This window comes from Hyperoodon ampullatus (assembly GCF_949752795.1).
Source record: "Hyperoodon ampullatus genome assembly, chromosome: 9".
NCBI classification, from domain to species: Eukaryota; Metazoa; Chordata; class Mammalia; order Artiodactyla; family Ziphiidae; genus Hyperoodon; species Hyperoodon ampullatus.
In genome coordinates this window covers 60356704-60381806 of record NC_136922.1, presented here as the reverse complement: position 1 = coordinate 60381806, position 25103 = coordinate 60356704, and the positions used below count along the sequence as shown (strand labels likewise).

Sequence of the window (25103 nt, the reverse complement as noted above, 5' to 3'; positions counted from 1 at the left end):
TAACTCTATAGTGAGTCATAAATTAATTCTAACTATACTTGAGAGTCTCGGAATCTTTTCTTGGTACCTATAAAAGCAGCCAACAGCTTCTCAGCATCCAAGCCCACTGCAAAAGGCATGAAAATACTAAAGTGGGGATTATTCTTCAGGCCTGTAGCTCATGTCTGAGTGAAGGATAAGCATCTTCAATGTGTCTAAGTTTTCCTTAGCATGAAAATGACATCAAAGCCCTTAGTGTACATACAAATAACTAAGAACCATGTTTTCTTTAAAAAAAAAATAACATTTTTAAAACAATAAAATCTACAACACAGTCTTTGAAAAACACTTGAAACTTGGAATAAATATTCATTTGGTCAGTATTTGCAAGCTATGTCAAAAGGGCACCATAATTCGAATATTAAAACAGAGAAAAACTTAGAGATGAGTAGGTCAGCTACACTGTGCACCAAGATAAGAACAGTAACAAAAGTGGTGGCAAAAGGAGATTAAGAGATTTGGGCATTTCAGATTCATGCAGCAGACTTCACCCTCTCCTCCTAAATTGAAGGATCACGTCACCATGACCCACTATTACCAATTCCCCCAAGTCATAACCCTCAAATATGAACAACCAGATAAAAAGACTGTGAATCATCTATGTAGCTAAACATGCACTAAAAATATCTTAACAACACATTTATTCCTATGTTAAATAAAGACAAAATTAACTCTGACTACAAATGAACACATGTAAAGAAACCAGATACAATATCACTGACGATTATCTAGAAAAAAGTATGATGATATTCTGGATTCAAACATATACAGCAATAAAATTCAGTAAATTAGTACCTGAATACTCTAAATGGCAAATCATTGGAAAAGGATTATGTCGTTTATGGAAATTGCTAATAGATTCTAAAATAAATCTTACTCATTTGAGGTAATCTGGCTTTTCTCAAACACTGTGCTTCTTGAAATCAACTATAATACCAAGCTATGTAGATAGTTACAGAGAATATAAATGTATCTTCTCTGGTTCCTAGAAATACACCAAACAAAAATATAACTGACAACAATGTACTATAATAAACTATCTTCATGGCATTAAAATAATGTGTTAAAAGGCAAAATAAATAAATAAGAATAATAACTAGGGAATTAACTGTTTCATTAACATTGCTCTCATAAAAACAACCTGTTTAAGTTTCAGTTAGTTTTTTAAAAATATTTATTTATTTATTTGGTTGCGTCGGGTCTTAGTTGCAGCAGGTGGGCTCCTTAGTTGCAGCTAGCCAGCTCCTTAGTTGTGGCATGCGAACTCTTACTTGCAGCATGCATGTGGGACCTAGTTCCCAGAACAGGGATCGAACCCAGGCCCCCTGCATTGGGAGTGCCAAGTCTAAACCACTGCGCCACCTGAGAAGTCCCTCAGTTACAGTTTTTGTTTGTTTATTTGTAAACTTTTTATTTGTAAACTAACCTGATAGAAACCATAACTTACTTCAGCATATTTCAATTTGCAGTACTTTAGATCTCTGAATTTAAACAACAAATATTCATATAACCTCTTAGGTAATAAACTTCAAATTTATCTTAAGAAAACCTTATACTTTTATTCAAACAACAACAGCAAAAAATTGCACTAAGAACATTTCCATGAAGGGACTTTGCTTGTGGTCCAGTGGGTAAAACTCCGCGTTCCCAATGCAGGGAGCCTGGGTTCGATCCCTGGTTGGGGAACTAGATCCCGCATGCATGCTTCAACTAAGAGCCCGCATGCCACAACTAAGACCAGACTCAGTCAAAATAAATAAAATTTTAAAAAAGAAAAAAAAAGACAATTTCCATGGAGAATATTGTCCATATTCCAAGACAGCAAAGTTTAAATACAATAAAATGTAATAGGAGCCACCTCTACTATCAAAAGTCTGCTATGAGCAAATACATTTAAATTCTACCTTTGTGAAACCATAAACGAAATGAAAAGACGGGACTTCCCTGGTAGTCCAGTGGTTAAGAATCCACCTTCCAAGTCAGAGGACGCGGGTTTGATCCCTGGTCAGGGAACTAAAATCCCACACGCCATGGGGCCACTAAGCCCGCACACCATAACCAGAGACTAGAGAAGCCTGCACACCATAACTAGAGACTAGAGAAGCCTGCGCGCCACAACTAGAGAAGCCCACACACCGCAATGAAGACCCAGAACACACACACACACACACAAAAACACGAAAAGGCAACCCATAGAATGGGAAAAAATATTTGCAAACGATGCAACCAACAAGGGATTAATCTCCAAAATATACAAACAGCTCACGCAGCTCAATATCAAAAAAAACAACCAAATCAAAAACTGGGCAGGGAATTTCCTGGTGGTCCAGTGGTTAAGACTCCATGCTTTCACTGCCAAGGGCCCAGGTTCGATCACTGGTCAGGGAACTAAGATCCTACAAGCCAAGCTGCAAAGCCAAAAAAAAGGCAGAAGATCTAAATAGACATTTCTCCAAAGAAGACATACAGATGGCCAAAAAGCACATGAACAGATGCTCAACGTCACTAATTATTAGAGAAATGCAAATCAAAACTACAGTGAGGTATCACCTCACATCAGTCAGAATGGCCATCATCAAAAAGTCTACAAATAATAAATGCTGGAGAGGGTGTGGAGAAAAGGGAACCCTCCTACACAGCTGGTGGGAATGTAAACTCGTACAGCCACTATGGAGAACAGTATGGGGGTTCCTTAAAAAACTAAAAATAGAACTACCATATGATCCAGCAATCCCATTCTGGGGCATATATCCAGAGAAAAACAATAATTCGAAAAGATACATGCACCCCAATGTTCAATGCAGCATTATTTACAATAGCCAAGACATGGAAGCAACCTAAATGTCCACTAATGGAGGAATGGATAAAGAAGATGTGGTGTATATATATATACACACACATACATACATATAATGGAATATTACTCAGCCATAAAAAAGAATGAAATAATGCCATTTGCAGCAACATAGACAGACTTAGAGATTATCATACTAAATGAAGTCAGAAAAAGAAAAATATTATATAATATCACTTTTATGTGGAATCTAAAAAAATGATACAAATGAACTTATTTACAAAACAGAAACAGACTCACAGATGTCAGAAACAAACTTATGGGGACATCCCTGGTGGCGCAGTGGTTAAGAATCCGCCTGCCAATACAGGGGACATGGGTTCGAGCCCTGGTCCGGGAAGATCCCACATGCCGTGGAGCAACTAAACCTGTGCACCACAGCTACTGAGCCTGTGCTCTAGAGCCTGCGAGCCACAACTACTGAGCCCGCGTGCCACAACTACTGAAGCCCGTGCACCTAGCGTCTGTGCTCCACGAGAGGCCACCGCAAGGAGAAGCCCACACACCGCAACAAAGAGTAGCCCCTGCTGGCCGCAACTAGAAAAAGCCCGCGTGCAGCGACAAAGACCCAACACAGTAATAAAAAAAAATAAATCAATAAAATTAAAAAAAAAAAACTTATGGTTACCAAAGAGGAAATGTTGGGAGGAAGGATAAATTAGGAGTTTGGGATTAACATATACACACTACTATATATAAAATAGATAATCAACAAGGACCTACTGAAGAGCACAGGGAACTCTACTCAATATTCTGTAATAACCTATATGGGATAAGAATCTGAAAAAGAATGTGTGTATATATATATATGTACAACTGAATCACTTTTCTGTACACCTGAAACAAAACAACACTGTAAATCAACTATACTCCATAAAGGGGGAGGCGGGTGCGGACCGAGAGGCGGGGTACGTCACAGGGCCGGCCCCGTAGGCCCCTTTCCCGGGGGGGGCCGTGCGGGGCCGGAGGGGCGGTGGCACATGCGTGCCACCGGACGCGTCCGCATCCAAGTCCTCTGCCACCCTCGGCGTGGGGGGTGGGCCGGGGTTCCAGGGCGCTCACAGCCCTTGCACTCTTCAAAAAGAAAAAACAGAAAAAGAAAAAAAAACTATACTCCAATATAAAATAAAAATTAAATATAAATAAATAAATGGTTAAAAAAAAATTCTAGCTTTACAAGAAAATTCCAGATCCAAAGGATTAAATTTTTTTGGTTGGAGTAGAAAAAGGAGAGGGAAGAAAGGCTACAAATATATCTATAAATGTCTAAGTTATTTCCTGAACATGTATACATTCCACAGACAATTTTCTTTTTTTTTTTTTGCGGTATGTGGGCCTCTCACTGCTGTGGCCTCTCCCGTTGCTGAGCACAGGCCCCGGACGCGCAGGCTCAGTGGCCATGGCTCACGGGCCCAGCCGCTCTGCAGCATGTGGGATCCTCCCGGACCGGGGCGCAAACCCGTGTCCCCTGCATCGGCAGGCGGACTCTCAACCACTGCGCCACCAGGGGAGCCCAGACAAGTAATTTTTAATGTTGGGTTTCATATACGTTCTTAAATAAGAAGAAAAAATTTAGGATGGTATTATTTTACTTATATTAAGTTGCTTTTTAAATTAAAATTGAATGATTTACGTTACACCAGATCAATGGAACAGAAAAGAGACCCAGCAATAAACCCGTGCATATGTGTTCAATCAATCTATCAATACAACAAAGGAACAAAGAATATACAATAGGAAAAGGGTAATCTCTTCAACAAATCGTCCTGGGAAAGCTGGACAGTCACATGCAAAAGAATGAAACTGGACCACCATCTTAAACCATACACAAAAATTAACTCAAATGAATAAAAGACTTAAATTTAAGACTTGAAACCATAAAACTCCTAGGAGAGAACACAGGGGGTAATAAGCTCCTTGACCTTGGTCTTGGCAATGAATTTTTGCATTGGATACCAAAAGCAAAAATAAACAAGCAGGACTACATCAAACTAAAAAAGGTTCCGCACAGCAAAGGAACCCACCAACAAAATGAAAAAGCAACCTCTGAAATTGGAGAAAATATTTGCAAATCAAATATCTGATAAGAGGTTAATATCCAAAATTATATTTAAAGAATTCACACAACTCAACAGCCGCCCCCCCCAATAAAAACCCCACAATCCAATTTAAAAATTGGCAGAGGAACTGAAAAGACATTTTCTTCCAAAGACAACATACGAATGGCCAACAGGCACATGAAAAGGTGCTCAAGGTACATGAAAAGGTGCTCAAAATCAGGGAAATGCAAATCAAAGCCACAATGCATATCAGCTCACACCTATCAGAATGGCTGTCATCAAAAAGACAAGCGATAGGACTTTCCTGGAGGCGCAGTGGTTAAGAATCCACCTGCCAACGCAGGGGACACGGGTTCGAGCCCTGCTCCGGGTAGATCCCACATGCCGTGGAGCAACTAAGCCTGTGTGCCATGACTACTGAAGCCCGTGCTCCTCAACAAGAGAAGCCACCGCAATGAGAAGCATGTGCACCGCAAAGAAGAGTAGCTCCTGCTCGTCGCAACTAGAGAAAGCCCGCGAGCAGCAACAAAGACCCAGTGCAACCAAAAATAAATAAATAAAAATTTTAAAAAAAGGGCTTCCCTGGTGGCACAGTGGTTGAGAGTCCGCCTGCCGATGCAGGGGACACGGGTTCGTGCCCTGGTCCGGAAGGATCCCACATGCTGCGGAGCGGCTGAGCCCGTGAGCCATGGCCGCTGGGCCCGCACGTCCGGAGCCTGTGCTCCGCAACAGGAGAGGCCACAGCAGTGAGAGGCCCGCGTACCGCAAAAAAAAAAAAAAAAAAAAAAAGACAAGGGATAACAAAATACTGCTGAAGATGTGGAGAAAGGGGAACCCTTGTGCACTGCTGGTGGAAATGTAAACTCGTGCAGGCACCATGGAAAACAATACGGAACTAAAACTATACCATATGATTCAGCAATCCCACTTCTGGGTATGTACCCAAAGGAAATGAAAACAGGATATGGAAGAGATTTATCTGCACTCTCATGTTCACTGCAGCATATTCACAACAATCAAGATAAAGAAACAACCTAAATGTATATCAGTGGATGAATAGATACAGAAAATGTGGTACGTAAATACAATGGAATACTATTCAGTGATGAGAAAGAAGAAAATCCTGCCATTTGCAACATGGATGGACCTTGAGGGCATTATGCTAAGTGAAATACGCCAGACAAATACTGCATGGTATCTACTTATATGAAGAATCTAAATAAAAAGTCAAACTCATAGAAAAAGAATAGAAAAGTGGGTGCCAGGGGCTGAGGGGTGGGGGGCAGGGAGGTTGATAAAAGGGGACAAAGTTTTAGCTATAAGATGAATAAAGTCTGAGGATCTAATGTATAACATTGTGACTACAGTTAAGAACACTATACTGTATAATTGAAATTTGCTAAGAGAGAACTTAAATGTTCTCTCTCTCTCTCTCACACACACACACACAGTCACACACACACACACTCACACACACACACACTCACACACACACACACACACAAAGGATAAATAGGGGAATTCCTTGGCAGCCCAGTGGTTAGGACTCCGTGCTTCCACTGCAGGGGGCACGGGTTCGATCCCTGGTCTGGGAACAAACATCCCATAAGCCACGCGGGGCAGCCAAAAAAAAAAAAAAAAAAGATAAATATGTAGTTGAAGATGTGTTAATTAATTAGATGGGAGGAATCCTTTCACAATCCTTTCCTTTATACATATTCAAGTCATCATTATGTACACTTTAAATATCTTACAATTTGGTCAATTATACCTGAAACTGAATGAAAAATACTCAATGCTACAAGTCTTGTGAAACAAACTATAAAAAATGCTTCATGTACCTAGAGGCAGGACAGGAATAAAGACGCAAACGTAGAGAATGGACTTGAGGACACGGGGACGGGGAAGGGTAAGCTGGGACGAAGTGAGAGAGTAGCACTGACATATATACACTACCAAATGTAAAACAGATAGCTAGTGGGAAGCAGCTGCATAGCACAGGGAGATCAGCTAGGTACTTTGTGACCACCTAGAGGGGTGGGATAGGGAGGGTGGGAGGGAGGCACAAAAGGGAGGGGATATGGGGATATATGTATACATATAGCAGATTCACTTTGTTGTACAGCAGAAACTAACACAACACTGTAAAGCAATTATACTCCAACAAAGATGTTAAAAAACAATGCTTCATGTTACACCTCTGTATTAGTCTATACAAGATTATGAGCTAGTTCAAAGTGTATAAATATATTTTAGAAACAAAATATTATGAATTTCTGAAACTATTACTTAGCAAATCAGGTGCAAAATGAAAGTAACTGGCTTTAAAGAAACGTGTTGCTAAATACATTAAATTATGCATTAAAATTAAGCCTTTGTGTCTTCTCAATAAAAAAATGGTAAAAGAGAATTAGAAATTCAATGATATCCTAACTTCAAAATTGGTTTTTAGCAATTCTACACATTTTATATATATATATATATATATATATATATACACACACACACACACACACAAAAGCAACCGGGGCAATCCATACATTACGCAGTTTAAATGCCTTAAACTACCTCTGTCCAAAACCAGGTATCCAACGCAAGGCTAAAGAAAGCCAAAAATATAAAGATAGTTGAAGAGGTCCACACTAGCCAGAGCCACCATCATAATGAGAGATCTTTCATGTTCTCTCACTCCTATACCTATAACTCCCAAATGCCTGGTAATGTCTCAAGGTACCCTACCTAGTTTGTGAAACTTAAGAACCAAAACAATATGAATATATACAATAGTTCATAACATGCTCCTCATATTGTTTAAGCAATGTTGACTTAGTACCCCACAAAAGAAATTGGTTTTAAAATATCTTGAAGTACATCTTAAGTTACCAATATTCAAGTTAAGAATATAGGGCTTTCCTGGTGGCGCAGTGGTTGGGAGTCTGCCTGCTGATGCAGGGGACACGGGTTCGTGCCCCGGTCCGGGAGGATCCCACATGCCGCGGAGCAGCTGGGCCCGTGAGCCATGGCCGCTGGGCCTGCGTGTCCGGAGCCTGTGCTCCGCAACAGGAGAGGCCATGATAGTGAGAGGCCCGCGTACCACAAAAAAAAAAAAAGAATATAATTTATTTTATGAAAAAAACTCAATTCATAGTTTAGGCAGCAAAAAATTATAAACTAAACTAACTAGAAAACTTAACAGGATCACAGCCCATTTTAGTCCTACTTGGAAAACAAGATTCAATACCATACAATTTTCAATCTTCTAATTTCAAATATATATCTAGCACTCCAAAACAAAAACAAGAACACACGGACTATACATACAACCTGCTAATTTTTACGTAAGTCTAATAAATGTGAAGTTGGGGGTTAAAAAAGACTAATACAATGGGATATCATGTGACATTAAAAAGAACGAACTGCTGACACATACTATAAAATGGGTGAAGCTTGAAAACATTATAAGTGAAAGAAGCTAGTCACAAAAGGCCACACATTATTCCATTTGTATGCAATGTCCAAAACATGCAAATCCATAGAGACGGAAACTTAGATTAGTGGTTGCCCGGGACTTGTGGGAAATAAAGAGTGATGACAAATAGGTACAAGATTTCTTTTGGGGCAGGGCTCCGGTGGTAATGATCTTGGTGCTGAGGAACCTGCAGCGGGCAGTGCCCCTGAGGCGGGCGCGGCTCCGCAAGAAGGTGCAGGCAGTGCGGAGAGCCCTGTGGGTGCAGAGGTTCGACCTGGGGGTCGTCTGTGTTGACAACAGAAAGATTCAGCCAATTAACGGAATCTACAGAGACAAAAATACCCCAACAGATGTGCTTTCCTTTCCATTTCACAAGGATCTGAAAGCAGGCAAAATTCCCCAGCCTGATTTTCCAGATGAGTATAATTTAGGAGACATATTCCTGGGAGTGGAGTATATCTTCCAGCACTGCAAAGAAAATGAAGATTACTATGACATCCTGACTGTGACTGCCACCCACGGGCTCTGTCACCTGCTGGGCTTCACACACAGCATGGAGGCCGAGTGGCAGAAGCGGTACCAGAAGGAGAAGCAGGTTCTCGAGGAGCTGAGCAGGCACACAGGGACCAGGTTTCCGCCCCTGAGCAGGGGCCTCTTCTGACCGAAGTGCCACAGTGTGAATGGAAGGTGGATCCCCACCTTGGGCCCCAAGGATCAGGGGTCCCCCACGCTGAGGTCCCTGCTGGCCACTGCTGTCCTGTGGGGCTGCGGAAGTGCCAGCCCTAGCAGGTGCTGAATTCTATGAGTGGAACCTGCCTCTTAGAACACTAGAGAAATTTCCACTCACTTCTTTGTTCAGGACACAGGTAGGTGTGTTATTTTCAGTGTTGTAAATAAAATAGTTCTAAGTGCTCAGAAAAAAAAAAAGATTTCTTTTGGGGGTTCTAAAACTAGGTTATGGTAATGGTTGCACAATTCTATAAATATAATAAAAACCACTGAATTTTATACTTTAAAGTGATGAACTTTGGGGTATGTAAATTACATCTCAACAAAGCTGTTTTTAAAAAAGATCAATTAGATAAGCCCTCAGCAGTAGGTATAGTGTGTCATTAAGAACACTGGTATAGTATACAGTGTGATTAAGAGCACTGGCTGGAGCCAGACTGCCTGCCTGTACCACTTATATAAACTGTTCAATTGTAGGCAGGTTAAGTAACCTACACTTCATAGTATAAAGAGAGTTAACAGACATAAAAACACTCAGAATAGCACCTGGCTTACATTAAAAGTATTATATGAGTTACTCTTATTAATCAGCCTTTTACAGGAGAGAAAAATCCACACTTCTTTGGAGTTGAACTAAAAATGAATGTAAAAATTATCCTTAATGAAAATTGTTACTTTTAAAATTTAGAGTATACATGAATAATGGAACATATATATCACATTAAAATAATCTAGGGGAAATACAAAATATAAATTATAGCTCTCAATTTATAAATATTACTTGGCTTCAGTTTTAATCTACTTTGTAATCCTACCTTATACCTTCAAGGAGCCAACATTAAATATAATTAAATGCATCACTTATACCAATTGGTTTTGATAATCTTAACTTGTCCAATTCTTTTAATTTACAAAATGAGTGTTCCCTCTAGTGGTATTTTACAATGAGAAAAGTCAATGTTTACAAAAGATGGAAGATTTTATTTATAAACATTTAATTATTATAAACATTTGTTTTAGTATTTGTCAAGTACTGAATGGGTGATAAGTTAATCATATTTTATAAAACAATGAAAATGCAATATATTTCTTCTACCATGAAGAAACTGAAGTTCTCTATAGATCATTCCTAGTATACTATTATAAAATTTTTAATGAATTGTAAATATATTAATAGTCCTTCAGATATTCAGAGGTTATATACTCATACCTCAAAGAGAAGCCCTTTAGGACTATTATATGAAGATCGTTTTTCAGAATTCATACCATGGAATAGATTTTAAACAAATGCCAAGAAATGTCACAGATTTAATAAGCCACGCAACTAACCCGGGTTTGAAAGTTCCTGAGCTGTTCTAACTGCCCAGCAGGCCTCCCTGATTAAGATGGAGACTATAATTTTGGAAGTAAAAAGCAAATTCATAAAAAACTAGAAGCCCCACGACTAGTAACAAAGAACTCTCTCCCCTGGCAAGCATGTTATTTTATCCCCAGAAATAAGCAATTGCCAAAATATAACTCATAATTGTTTATATATAACATTATACAAGTATTATCAATACTTTTAAAATCTGGGGAAAATGCTGTCAATTTCTATTCCTCTTGGATGACACTCTTCATATTTTAGTTCTTCCTTGATGATTCTCTGGTCTATCACTATGAAAATTAATACAACAACAATAGCTACTTAACGTTAGTGAGCATCTATTACGTAACCAATACCATTCTAGGTCCTTTTATCACCATTTTCTACAGTATAACATATTTTTAAAAATCACTTCCACATACTTCATCTTCCCAGAGAGTATATTCCAATGGAAGGATAGCAGCAAGGAAGAAGTGCCTTTCAAGATTAGTGACTGTCATCAAGATTTATGAGTTGCCATAAAAACTTCCAAAGATCTCTTCTGGGTACCACAGCCACAATCTCCTACAGATTTTGCTTCATTAATCTTTTGACCTCAATCTACCACTTTCTCAATCTAAGTCTGTCAGAATAATCTTTAGTCTTGCCTGTACTGCTTAACCCCTTGTCACCTGGACAGCAGAGAGAACCTGAGACTGTTTAAATCTCAGCTAATACTCAACTGAACCAGAGAAATGGCCTAATGTACATCAGTATTTCACGCAATTGAAGGCCTCTCATTCTGCCATTCCTATTCTTGCAAATCATCCTTTCTTCCCTTGGATTTCAAGGCGATCAGAGTCTAACCTTAAAGGCCATATATTTCAGGGTATTCTTGATCTCATGGGCTAAGTTCTTGCTGTAATGGGCCACTTTGGAAAACTATCAAATCCAGGTACAAACATCGAGAGAAATGCGTGAAGAATAGAAAGAGAAGGGTAAGGATTACACAAAGGATAGCAAAGGAGTTATAACAATTAAATTAAAAATGTAGCTGAATGTCCTAATAGTCAAGCTAGGCACATACAATGAGATTTTATCATAACATTTATAATATAATATTTGGTACACCTGCTTAAAAAGTTCAAATTTAAAAAGTGGTTCCTTGGACTTCCCTGGTGGTCCAGTGGTTAAGACTCTGCGCTTCCACTGCAGGGGGCACTGATTCAATCCCTGGTTGGGGAACTAAGATCCCACATGCCCCCCAGTCACCTCCCCGTCAAAAAAAAAGTGGTTCCTTAACCTAATAGAGTATCTTACTCCTACTGTAGGATACTCCTACTGCAGGACTGCAAGTATTCCCCAAGAGTAAAATTGGGGGAATAACTGTAGTTTAAACTAAAAAGGTTAATGGTAATACGGACAGAAGACTTTACAGATGTTTATAAGGAGATTCACAACTGTATACATTGCTGTATGTTATGTTTACCCTCTAACTCAAATAAGCAATCCTCAAACAAACAGAATAAGGCTAAAGAAATCTTTTCAGTTTGAGCCCTATCTGTATATAATCTCTGCTCAGGTGTGCAATATACAACCACTTCACTGGAGTATAAAACCTATGGAGAATCACTGTACTAATGGTTCAATTAACAATTATTAAGCAACTGTTCTAGGTCTTGCTGCACAAAAGAATAATGGAACAGACCCCATCCTTAGGGAACAATTGATCAATCCTGTCAATGGACATTAGCATATCCAACTAGTTACAACATATGTGAGACTGTGATATGTATAATCATAATCTGTGCAAGTTTGTCGAAACTAACAAATTTTCTTATGAAAATATTAAATAAATTAGGCGATTGTTTTTTTCCATTGTTTTTGGCTACTGACTTAAATCCATTTGTATCTCTAATCAAGCCACACTGTTTTACACTTATACTTTTTTTCTTAGATTAAGAAATTCTGCCAATTTTTAATTAGGTGGTTTTTAGTATAATTTATTGCATTTCTCATATCAAGGATTTCAGAATTCTAATAGTACATCTTATTTCACTAAATTCTGCTTTTTAGAAAAGTAATTTTAACTACTTTATTCTATTCTTCCTTTTATTCAGTGTTTATCATTCCTAATTGTATTTCTAACCCCTCTCCCAAGATCGATCAAGTATTCTACAATTAGATGTAAAGCACCTAGAAACAGTTGTTGGGGACAATGTCACAAGCCTGATACCAAACATCTAAAAGTATTTTAACCATTTACAACATAAAAGAGGCTATGACAGAAGGTTGATAGGCTATGACCTATTCTCATACAAACATCTATCTAAATGCTACTTTTTTCAACATGTGGTCTTCACTCATTTTAACTGGTTCAGTTCCTGAAAAAAGTGGGTTTCAGACAATATACTATAACTCCAATTAGTTACATAAGACACAACTAACCTTTTGCTCTGCTTGCAGTTCGTCACATCTTTCTTTCTCATGGTTAAGTTCTCCTTCCATTCTTCCAACTTGTTCTCGAAGTTGTGTTGTTTCTTTTTCCAGAACAGCAATTAACTTTAACAGTTCTTCTTTTTCTTTCATGGTTTTCTCAATTTTCAACTATAAAACAGAAAACTCAAATTGTTTTTTTTATAATCTTACAATACATTACTAATTCATTTTCCATTTCAAAAAAATAGTGAAGAAATTTGCAGAAAGAACTTTTACATACTATCTACTTCATGTCAATCAGACTCTTAGTCTTCAGTTAGAAAAATTCATGAATCATAAATTTAAACCATTTTTTGGTTGGGCAAAGAAAAAAGCATTACAAGAAGGTATAAAAGTAATGAATTTTATTATGAAGTTGCCTGCTAATCACTTTTCAAATCAGTACTAAAAATGAGGCATATTAAGTTTCATACATGACTTAATTCTGGGCTGTTCTTATTTTGGGTAATAATCAAGGAGAAAAATGTGTACCTCTTCTTGAATGCAAATCTATGGGGAATCTTTGAATCTATTAAGAACTTCCTTGTGTGTTACATAAGGCCTTCATCTATGGGATTACTGTGAAAAGTTTTGGTTCTTTAAATAAGGTACTAAGGAATAAGTTTCTATATGTATAAAATGGCCTCTATTTAGCTAAATTAAAAGAAACTATAATTAAATGCAAATTTTAGGACAAAAATGCACACTGTAACATATTAACAATATAATTGACTCTTACATGAACACTAAGTTACTTAGTTCAGGAAAATCTAAACTCCAGTATTCTAAAAATTACCAAATTAAGGGACCTAAAATAGTAAATAAAATGGTTAATATTTCTCTTACAGCAAGAAGTCTGATTCTAACAAGGGAAGAAGAATGGAGACTCAGAGGGAAAACTTCACAAAGGAGGCATCATACATTTATCTAAAATAAAATGTTTTCCCCCAATACACCCCAAGTCACTTTTCCAGGGTCATGAAGTCAAACTCTAATTAAACTCTAAAATGGCTCTTATGAAAGTTAAAGAACTGTAAAATTTTTAAATGACCCGTCTATCTCTTCCATCAGACTAAATGAAAATGACAGGAGTAAATGCCCTCAAAAGAGAAAAGTTTACTTATTCACTGAATTTCTTTTTACCTTACCTATTTTTTAAAAAATGATTTTTGGCTCTAAACTTTCTGGCTGCTTAAAAATAAAGATACACCTTGACACAGTACAACAGAAACATTATAAAAGAACCATTTTTTCCCAGTGATTCATTTAACTGACACATACTTTAGAGTTCACTGAATCTTAAGAAGAAATTTTTAAAAGGAATTAAAATTATATAAAAGTGTATAAGTCTAATTCCCCAGTTTTGTATTCTGATGTCTTTCGAGAATACAAAAAGGTTAAAATTTTACCATGAACACCCATCACCTAAATTCAATAATTATTAATATTTTGCCATATTTAATCTCCCTCTATATACGTTTTATTTCTTTTTCTTACTAAAGCATTTGAAACATAATTGCAGATACTTCACCCCTAAGTGCACAGGCCAAGCATCTCCTAATACGTACAGTCTTATATTTAACCACTACCATGATCATAGCTAAGAAAATTAACAATAATTTTATAACACCCAATGGGTACTCCACAGTTAAAATATCCTACACTACCCCCAAAATATCCACTTTTAAAAAATCTAAGATCCAACCAAGGTTCACAAACTGAAGGATTGTGGCTCAATCATTCTTAATGACAACAGTGCCCTAGATAATGTCTCACACTTGTACTAATTTGGTGCATTTTTAATAAAATCATTAAAGGTTTTGATAAATGTAGAAATTTAAAAGACTTATCAAAAAATTGATCCGAATATAAATACCTTATCTCAGAAACATTTACCTAAGAGACAGCATACATTTTATGAGTAGGAAGAAGAGAACTAAATTGTGCAATGTCCCAATTTACTTGGAGCACAAAAGATAGGTAGATGCCAAAATGCCTATTGTTTTTCTGTTGGAGGTCCTGAAATCAGGGTGGTCTAACAAGTATTCAAAAAACTGCAATATAAACAGTCACTGCATTCTTCATAAGATCTAGATGTTTCAGCATCTTTGACTAGCATTCAAATACCAGGCTAAAAACCTTGATCATCAGGCAGTTGTCACCACAAAATGTTTTAGTCACCCTATAAAAGTTACATTTCTTTATTTAAGATAAGAGAGGAATTTCTGGAAGGGGGAAAGAAAGATACAGAAAAATTCACAGTAAATTACTGGTTCCTTCTAACCTTCTTAGTTCAACTGTCTAATATCTATAACCTCTTGTCTTTTTTCTGTAGCCTGTTTTTTAAGATAAATAAAATCAAAGGCATAAAATATTTACATATAAAAAACATCCATCTGAATATAAAGAATAAGCAATGACTCGCCATAGACTAAATAGGAATGTAAAATAACCAAAAATGTATACTGAACCAATTAAAGAAGATCTTTTTCACAGAAACTCAAATATAACATTCTAATTTTTTAGGTTTAGGGTAAAGACATTGAGAAATATCTTGAAATAGGAATGCTGTTCTATTTTTTTCCTTCACTAAGTACTAAAAATTAAGACATATGGCATTATTAGACCATCTACACAGAAAATTTCCTTTGATGCAAGTGCAATGACTCCAAAATATTCAGTGAAAAACAGTGAGAAGCTTTTTCACCTTTTTTTTTTTAAATTATGGTTAATCCAGCTTATTTATTTGATCAGATAAACAGGAAAAGAAATCATTCTAAAAACGCTGAACCTAAATTATGAGACTGGGATGCTTCACTGATTCACTGCCACACATGAGATAGAGCATGCTTGTGGTATAGTGAAATGAAGTTCACATCCAATTACAGTTAGACTTACTGCTTTATACCACTTTCCCATCAGCTTCACCCCCAAATCTGTACTATTCCACAATCAACAGATTAGGCCATCCCTAAAGAAGAAAGGTTAGGGTGAGGGAACATTAGGAAGTTTTAGGTCTAAATTCTCTCAATAATTACTTATTGCAGATATACTATGCACAAAATACTGATAAGCCTAGGGACAGTCCCTGCCACAGTGAAATCAGTAACATAATTGTGACAGAAAATTTTTTTAAGTATTTCAAAAGCAACACTCTAAATTTACTATTTTAGTTAAAAAGCATTTGATTTTCAGGTTATACTCCTGCATAACCTAAAAATTCTTAAAATGCCAACCAACATGAGCTCTGTTTGTAATTTATCTATGATTGATTTGTCTTTTTTAAAACATTCACTATTTTTAAGTCACAGTTCATAACAAAATTATCCAGTTCATAATATAAATTTATGAATCACCAGCTCACTGTTGGTACCAACCTCAAGAAGGCCAGCTTTTGTGGTCACCACCAACATGTCAGAATTTCCTTCATCTTCCATAGTAAGCAACTCTTCAATTGGAGAAGAAGCTCGAAACTGAAAAGGTGTACTTGCTCCACGAATTTCACCCTTATGGGTAACATAACAGAACTGATAAAATTCTCCATCATCATTTGGAAGGTAATATGCTAAGAGGAAGTTAACAAACAAAAAAAGTATTAAATTTTCTGTTATAAAATTATTTGAATTTAACAAATCTTGCCATATCCTCTCATTTCTGACCCTGTTTCTAAGCACTCAGGATATGTCTTTCCTATCTTTCACAAATTATCTATCAAAATTAGACTCTTCTTTCTTCCCTAAATATGCCCATATTTTTCTTATCTTAGGTCTAAGCTTATACTCTCAGAATATTCTTTCCCTGTATCTTCACTAGGGTAAAACCAATTCATCTGGGAGAGTCAAGTATGCAGTTTTCAATGAGAAAGAGGCTGAAGGCAGAGCAATGGAAGAACCAGCATAAAAGCCTAGGAGGACCAGGGGTTGGAATACATCATTTAAAGAAATGTTCCCTCAAATATGACATTAATTAAATGCAAAAGAGAGATATTAACAAACGGAATACACCACACCTGTGCACTGTGTAAGGGCAGAAAGAGGATGAGGTCTACTGATGCAGAACAAAAATAAGCTTTGGAACCACACAGATTTATTCTGGAATTCCAGCTCTACCACTAATTATTATTTACTTAACCTCCCAGAGCCCAAATTTCTTATCTGTAAAAGAAATTTGAAGTCATCTATCTCAAAGTTCCAAAGTACCATGGATTATGTAGTTATATCATCTAGCCCACTATCTGACAAATAATATGTGTTCAATATTTGTTCCTTCTCTCTTCAGCTCAACTGTTATCCTCTTTTAAATTTTGCTGGATTATCCTAGCTCAAAATTAATCCTCTCCAAATCCTAGCTCAAAATTAATCCTCTCCAAAGCTCCCATGGTATTTTTTTACATTAAAAAAAAAAAAAAAATCTGGGCTTCCCTGGTGGCGCAGTGGTTGGGAGTCCTCCTGCCGATGCAGGGGATGCGGGTTCGTGCCCAAGTCCGGAAGGATCCCACATGCCGCGGAGCGGCTGGGCCCGTGAGCCATGGCCGCTGAGCCTGTGCGTCCGGAGCCTGTGCTCCGCAACGGAAGAGGCCACAACAGTGAGAGGCCCACGTACCGCAAAAAAAAAAAAAAAAAAAAATCCTCCACCATGTACTTTGCGTTACCATTATACACATGCTTTATAGCCTACATCCAGAACTCAGAAATACTGAGGGCAGATTATTAATAAATATAAAAACTCTGGAATTCCCCCAGAATGACCTGAAAAAAGGAAGCATTCAATGATTGTGAAATAAACATACAAAGGTGAATATATTCCCCATATTCCCCTTATCTTGGATATTAATATCTACCCAGAAATATGCATTCACTATGCCTATTATTCCTTCTTATCTTGAAATTTTTAGCCTCATTATTATGATATTGACTTCACTTGACTTCATTCTTTAAAAAAATAGCTGAACTTTGTCCACAGAGGGGAGGGGGCAGAGAAAATATAAGCCTGAAACATCCTGTGGTGCTTAAAAATAAGAAAGAAGTTGTCAAAAAAGAAGGGGGTGGGGGAGTCAAAAAACACAGAAGCCCCCTTGACAGACCTCCCAATAGCCAAAGAAAGCTAAAACAATTTGAGCAACAAAAAAATGATAGCATTAGACTTTATTCCACAGAATATACATGCATGAATGAGAAAAGGATGACTCCTCCTAACATAATAATTGCAATTAATAATGTCCAAGAAATGAGAATAGAAAGGCATCATCAGGCAAAAACAACAATAATTATTGTAGGCGAGATCCACTGATGGATACTAAAATTAGTGGGTGAAAGTTTGAGGAGAAACAAGGTATCTCAAAATTGCTCCCCATAATACTGTTAAATTACAAAGGGAAAAATACTAACTTTACAGTGGAGAAACACAGCAGACACCACCTTAACCAAGTGATCAAGACTAATATTATGGGCTTCCCTGGTGGCGCAGTGGTTAAGAATCCGCCTGCCAATGCAGGGGACATGGGTTCGAGCCCTGGCCCAGGAAAATTCCACATGCCACAGAGCAACTAAGCCCGTGCGCCACAACTACTGAGCCTGAGCTCTAGAGCCCGTGAGCCACAACTACTGAGCCCACGTGCCACAACCACTGAAGCCTGCACGCCTAGAGCCCGTGCTCTGCAACAAGAGAAGCCACGGCAATGAGAATCCCGTGCACCGCAACAAAGAGTAAGCCCATACACAGCAACAAAGACGCAATGCAGCCAAAAATAAATAAATAATTAAATAAAAAAAATTTTTTAAGACTAATATTACTAGTAAGAAGACAATCAGACATCAAGTACTCTCTGATACAATGCACTGAAAAGAATACATCATCACTTCTAGGATATTCTTCCTGAAAATGTATAGCCTCAATCTAATCATGAGAAACTGACTGAAAGACTCAAAATGAGGAAGATGCTACCAGAACAAAACAAAACTGAACAGTACTCTTCATAAATGTAAAGGTTACGAAAGACAAGGATAGAATGAGGAGCTATCACAGACTGGAGAAGACTATGATGATACGACAACTAAATGCAATGTGGGATTATGGACTGGATCCAGGAACAGAAAAAAGAACACTACAGGAAACACTAGTGAAATCTGAATAAAGTTTGTACTTTAGTCAACAGTGTTGTACCAATGTTAAATTCCTGGTTTTTTAAATAAATGTACTGTGGTTATGCCACATGTTAACATTAAGGGAAGCTGGGTGAAGGGTAGATGAAAATTCTGTACACTATTTTTGCAACTTTACATCTAAAATTATTTCAAAATACAAAGTTTTCAAAAAAAGTAATACAGGGAATTCCTTGTCGGTCCTTTCCAGTGGTTAGGACTCTGTGTTTCCACTGCAGGGGGGGGCACAGGTTCGATCCCTGGTTGGGGAGCTAAGATCCTGCAAGCCTCGAGGCACAGCCAAAAAAGTAATTAAACGTACATCTAGCAATAAATTTTTGAAGTTTTTAAAAACCCCATCCTCCTACTATCTACTACTAAATTTATTAATCCGTGGCTGAGTAACTTTGCAAAGGCCACTACACTTACTTTTTTTTTTTTTTTTTTTTTTTTTTTTTTGTGGTATGCGGGCCTCTCACTGTTGTGGCCTCTCCCGTTGCGGAGCACAGGCTCCGGATGCGCAGGCTCAGCAGCCATGGCTCACGGGCCCAGCCGCTCCGCGGCATATGGGATCCTCCCAGACCGGGGCACGAACCCGTATCCCCTGCATCGGCAGGCGGACTCTCAACCACTGCGCCACCAGGGAGGCCCCTACACTTACTTTTAAAGTTTAAATAGAAAAGAAAAATATATTTTGACTAATCAGCTCTGGTATCATGGCATTAGAAATTCTACAAACTAGATATTCGAGGTCTGATTTTTTTTAAATCTCACAAAAATAATTCACTAAAAATTATGGTTCAAATACCATTTGAGACACAAGATATAGTTATTCACAACTGAAATTTAAAGCTACCTAGAAATAGCTCTCCTCAGATCAGTAAAACTGAAAATAAAATAGGAAAAAGTAAAAACCAAACTCCAAGTCAAATTTTATAGCCTGTAACATTAGCAATCAAATTATAGTAAACAAATAAGGATCCATTTAGGAAAACAGTTACATTTATGTACACTTTATTAGTTGTTCTGAGTTTTGCATTTCAGGATTCTCATGACTACTCCAAAAAATGAGCAAAATTGTTTGGATCATGCTTAAAATTCCTTCTGGCTCTAATTCTCTATGACTAAGTTTTTCATGACTCTACCCTGAATTCCTTGCATAACAAACAAGTTCTAGGCAGGCAGAAGATTTTATTTCTGAATTTCAAAGTAAAAATTATGACTTTTCAAAAACATGTACAACTTAGCTCCCATGAAAATGCTTTTACAATATGAACAGAAATAAACTGGATGCTTTTCTCCTTTTTTTCTAACTGCTTTTAAACTTTCTGCTGTCATAAATAAATTCATTAGTCACCATAATAAATTCTGTAAGTTTCTTATTTATTATAAGAAAACTAATCACATTAAAAATGACTGGAAGGCTTCCCTGGTGGCGCAGTGGTTAAGAATCCACCTGCCAATGCAGGGGACATGGGTTCGATCCCTGGTTTGGGAAGATGCCACATGCTGCAGAGCAACTAAGCCCGTGTGCCACAACTACTGAGCCTACGAGCCACAACTACTGAGCCTGCATGCTGCAACTACTGAAGCCTGCACACCTAGAGCCCGTGCTCCGCAACAAGAGAAGCCACTGCAATGAGAAGCCCGTGCACCGCAACGAAGGGTAGCCCCTGCTCCCCACAACTAGAGAAAGGCCGCGCACAGCAACGAAGACCCAACGCAGCCCAAAATAAATAAATAAATAAATAAAAATAAAAATTTAAAAGTAGATTAAAAAAATGACTGGAAATAAAGCCACAACTTTTAAGAACAAATATCTTAATAACAAAATCAGTTCCAATATACACACTTGAATTTGATTATCTAAAAAAAGGCTATGAATTAAAAGATAAAACTACATATATAATTTATAACTTTCTTAATCTATAAAACATCTGTGAGGACCTAAATCTTTGTCTATATTACAGTACAAATTTTATTCTCTGAATATGTGTTTCTTGTCACAGTACATAAGGAAACTTTTTTATATATGCAAGCTCCATGTGATCCCATTCCCAACTGATGTTCACACCAAACATATACAAACCTCGTAATAAAAAGTTTTTTTAAAGACGTAAACCACCAAAATCCAAAACACTAACACCACCGAATGCTGGTAAAGATGCAGTCCAACAAGAACTCTCATTCATTGCTGGTGGGAATGCAAAATGGTTTTGCCACTTTGGAAAAAAGAGTTTGGTGGTTTCTTATGAAACTAAATGTATTCCTACCATATAATACAGCAATCATACTCCTTGATATTTACCCAAATGAGTTGAAAACTTACATCCACACAAAAACCTGTGCATGAATGTTTATACCAGCTTTACAGCTTTATTCACAACTGCCAAAACTTGGAAGCAACCAAAATATTCTTTAACAGACGAATGGATGAATAAGCTGTGTTACATCCATACAATGGAGTATAATTGGTTTCCTTCGTAATTCTGGGCATTTCATGTATATTAAAATATTATACTGAGACGGAGTCCATTAGCTTCCCCAGACCAAAAACAGTCCATGGTATAAACAAGACTAAGAATTTGCTTTAATACAATCCAAAGTCAGTACAATTTTACTACAAAAATCACTCTACAGCAAGTTCTGTTATAAATTTCTAAATAAAATTTTTGTGTTTTGTTTTAAAGCAACAGGGTGTATTTTTTTCATATAACAAGCAATCTGGAGGCAGTTGCCTGCTGGCCTTGATCCAGTGGCTCAGACATGTCAGGACAGACATATATGTGCTTGTCTACGCCTTCCCCTCATGGCCACAGGAGGGATGCTGAAGCTCTAGCCATCACCTTTGTGAAGGCAGAATGTGTGGGGGGGGCAATACCAGGTATATCTCCTCCTTTAAATAAGAGAATTTTTAAAAATCTGTATATAATGCTAAGCTAAGACAAAAATGAATTTTATATTACTCACATCCATTTTATAGGCAACTTTCCCTACAGAATTTCTACTCTATAAATCCTGTTAATCATCTTTGTGATTTTCATACAGAATATTTTTCTCACCTCTAAGTTATATTATCTAATATCAGTAAGAGCATTATTTTCTCATTTGAAAAAAAAGATCATCAAAAGACTTCTCTTCAATGAAAGACAATAAGGAAAAAACCTTTCTCTACATAAAATATCATGTGACCTATACTAGATATTTACATTCTTATGACTTTTGATAAAGAAAGATACTAATTAATTCAACTTTAGTCACTAGACATGCTTAAGTAGATCATTACAATGGGGTATAACATTTTTAATGGTAATAAAATATCTACTTTCATCTAGTTCTGTTTTTCAGTTCTCACCTTGAAATGCTAACACACAATTGACTGTTGATCCTTCTACATAATGTTCAGGCACAGGGGACCATAAAAACGTGTAATAATCACGAGCAGTACTCCATCCAACCTAAAGGAAAACAACAAAAACATGGATATTATAAGTGGTTTAATATGAGTGATATCTTATAGCATATTGTTTTTCACTGCATCCTAAAGTTAAAGCGTGCATTAATGTTTACAAATCCTGAACATTTTAACAATCACGTCAAACTTTTATTATAATTTTTTATTAAGCTATAACCTAATGCTATAAAAATCTATAACAGCAGAGTTTCTACTATGTATTAAAATGCAACTTGAGGGGCTTCCCTGGTGGCGCACTGGTTGAGAGTCCGCCTGCCAATGCAGGGGACACGGGTTCATGCCCCGGTCCGGGAAGATCACACATGCCGCAGAGCGGCTGGGCCCGTGAGCCATGGCCGCTGAGCCTGCGCGTCCAGAGTCTGTGCTCTGCAGTGGGAGAGACCACAGCAGTGAGAGGCCCGTGTACAGCAAAAAAATAAATAAATAAAATAAAATAAAATAAAATAAAATGCAACTTGATATCCAATTTCTCAAGGAAAACCTTAGTACACATATGATCAAATATAAAAACATGTTTCACTTAAAATCTGATTTCACTAAACATAAGTTTTTAAAATTTATTTTATGCCTCGAATCTAACTGTGTTTTTTTTAGTTAGATTTCCCCCTCCTCCTTAAATCCACTAATTAAACTTCACTAGTCTGTCATCTTTAGTTAAGTCTTACCTATAGGCAATGGTAAATTTTGTAAAAATTTATTTTTACCTTTATTCCAAGGTGTTTATATATACAAAAAGACCACCTATGTCCCACCAATCTCTAAAACATTTCCACCTTACAACATGAATATATACATTACATATCTCAGTCTTTATTTTCCAGATGAACTGTACTGTGGTAAATACTGAATATTAGATATGTTTAAAACAGGTACTAGATATCCATTTGCCAGTATATTACAAGAAATTATGCATCATCCACAAGGTTTGATTATACATGTTCTATAATTCTGATCGACTTAGGATTAGAGAGTCCAGAATATTGAAACTGGAAGAATCTTAGTAATCTTTAGTCTCTACAGGAGAGTTTTCAAACTGTCAGTCACAACCCAGTAGTAAGTGGTAACATTATCATAACCACATTTATTTTTTAATTAGAAAGCATCAGAGGGCATGAAGGCTAAGTACTGCTTCATGAAAATTTGTTTCAGGTGTATCTGCATGCAACTTTGCTGGGTCAAATCACAGAATCATATTATTTTTATTTCTTTCTGTGTGTCATGGCCAAAAACATTTGAAAGACACTATTCACCTCTTTACAGATGAGAAGCTTGAGGAAACCATGATGTAAGTGATTTTCCTGACCTAAGGCTCGGTTTTTTTCTCTCAGGATTGTTAGAAGGATTACATTAGATGATGAACATAAAAGCAGCACTTGGCAGAGGGCCTGACCCATGATGGGCACTCCATAAATGGTAGTTTTTGCAAGCACAGTACACTGCAGTGATTAAGAGCATAGGAAGTAAGGTCAGACTGCCAAAAAAGATCACTTACTAGCTAAATGACTTCAGACAAGTTATTTCTGTTCCCTCCTCTTTAAAATGGAGATAAAGGCTTATATGTGTATTAAATGAGATACGGCGCATTAGTGGCACCTGGCACAGTGTCTAGCACATTAGTGTTCATTAAACGTTACCATTCATTAATACCCAAGGGGACACAATGTATTAGGGACAGTGATCTTGACTCTAAAATGTACTGTCCCTCATTCCATATCCCCCAGTGCTTCTATCATCTCCTGAAAAAGAGCCTATTTGAAGTTTTTCCCAAAAGATACACCTGGTACAAGTCATACCTTGCATTCTTTGTCCCTGTCCATATGGTGGTCTTGAAAGAGATATCAATACTATCCAGAGCTACATCTTTCTTGAAAAAAATCCCTAAGTTAACAGGCTCTACCTGGACCAGGTGGTCAAAAGACATGCTAAGCGTACCATTTATTTGTGATGGCTGACATGCAAAACTGCTAATGTCAGAATTATAGATACCTGATTCAAGTGGCACTGGGAATAGCAGTAACAGATACAGTTCACTGTTCATTTTGGAATAAATATTACCCTCATCCTACAAATTAAGAAACTAGTAAATGGCAGAGTCAGAATCTGAACCTGAAGTTCAAGCTCTTAACCACCAGGACACTACTCACTCTCCTCCTAGTAGGATATAAAATACTCTCATACTTTCTGAAATTCCACTTCCTTCCTTCCAACACTGAGTCAATGACTATACAATTCTTAAAAGAACTGCACATTTTTGGATTGGGTTGTTTGTTTTTTTGTTATTGAGCTGCATGAGCTGCTTGTAAATTTTGGAGATTAATCCTTTGTCAGTTGCTTCATTTGCAAATATTTCCTCCCATCCTGAGGGTTGTCTTTTGGTCTTCTTTATGGTTTCCTTTGCTGTGCAAAAGCTTTGAAGTTTCATTAGGTCCCATTTGTTTATTTTTGTTTTTATTTCCATTTCTCTAGGAGGTGGGTCAAAAAGGATCTTGCTGTGATTTATGTCATAGAGTGTTC

General features: G+C 37.2%; 2 protein-coding genes across 4 annotated transcripts in view; one reads left to right on the top strand and one right to left on the bottom strand.

Annotated features, from left to right (window-relative positions):
* TAX1BP1 (Tax1 binding protein 1) overlaps positions 1–22512 on the bottom strand; it is a 75760-nt gene extending 53248 nt beyond the window's left edge. Inside the window, exons 1-3 of one of the 2 annotated variants that reach the window (XM_079711327.1) lie at positions 22470–22512; positions 16352–16539; positions 12945–13103 (exon numbers count right to left, since the gene is read on the bottom strand). In XM_079711327.1, coding sequence (XP_079567453.1) covers positions 12945–13103; positions 16352–16411 — 219 coding nt within the window. In that variant the 5' untranslated portion in view covers positions 16412–16539; positions 22470–22512. Of the gene's footprint in view, positions 1–12944; positions 13104–16351; positions 16540–22469 lie in introns of those variants that run through there. The other variant, XR_013811076.1, reaches the window with a different exon arrangement.
* On the top strand, positions 8589–9083 carry LOC307058039 (endoribonuclease YbeY-like; the record flags this gene model as incomplete). Of its 2 annotated transcripts, XM_079711364.1 has the most annotated exons (2): positions 8589–8663; positions 8799–9083. In XM_079711364.1, 2 exons carry the CDS (start codon positions 8589–8591, stop codon positions 9081–9083), a joined length of 360 nt encoding a protein of 119 aa, XP_079567490.1. The 2 variants fall into 2 exon arrangements, with proteins under 2 accessions (XP_079567490.1, XP_079567489.1); XM_079711363.1 differs by having other exon boundaries at positions 8589–9083.
* Positions 22513–25103: the final 2591 nt, after the last annotated feature.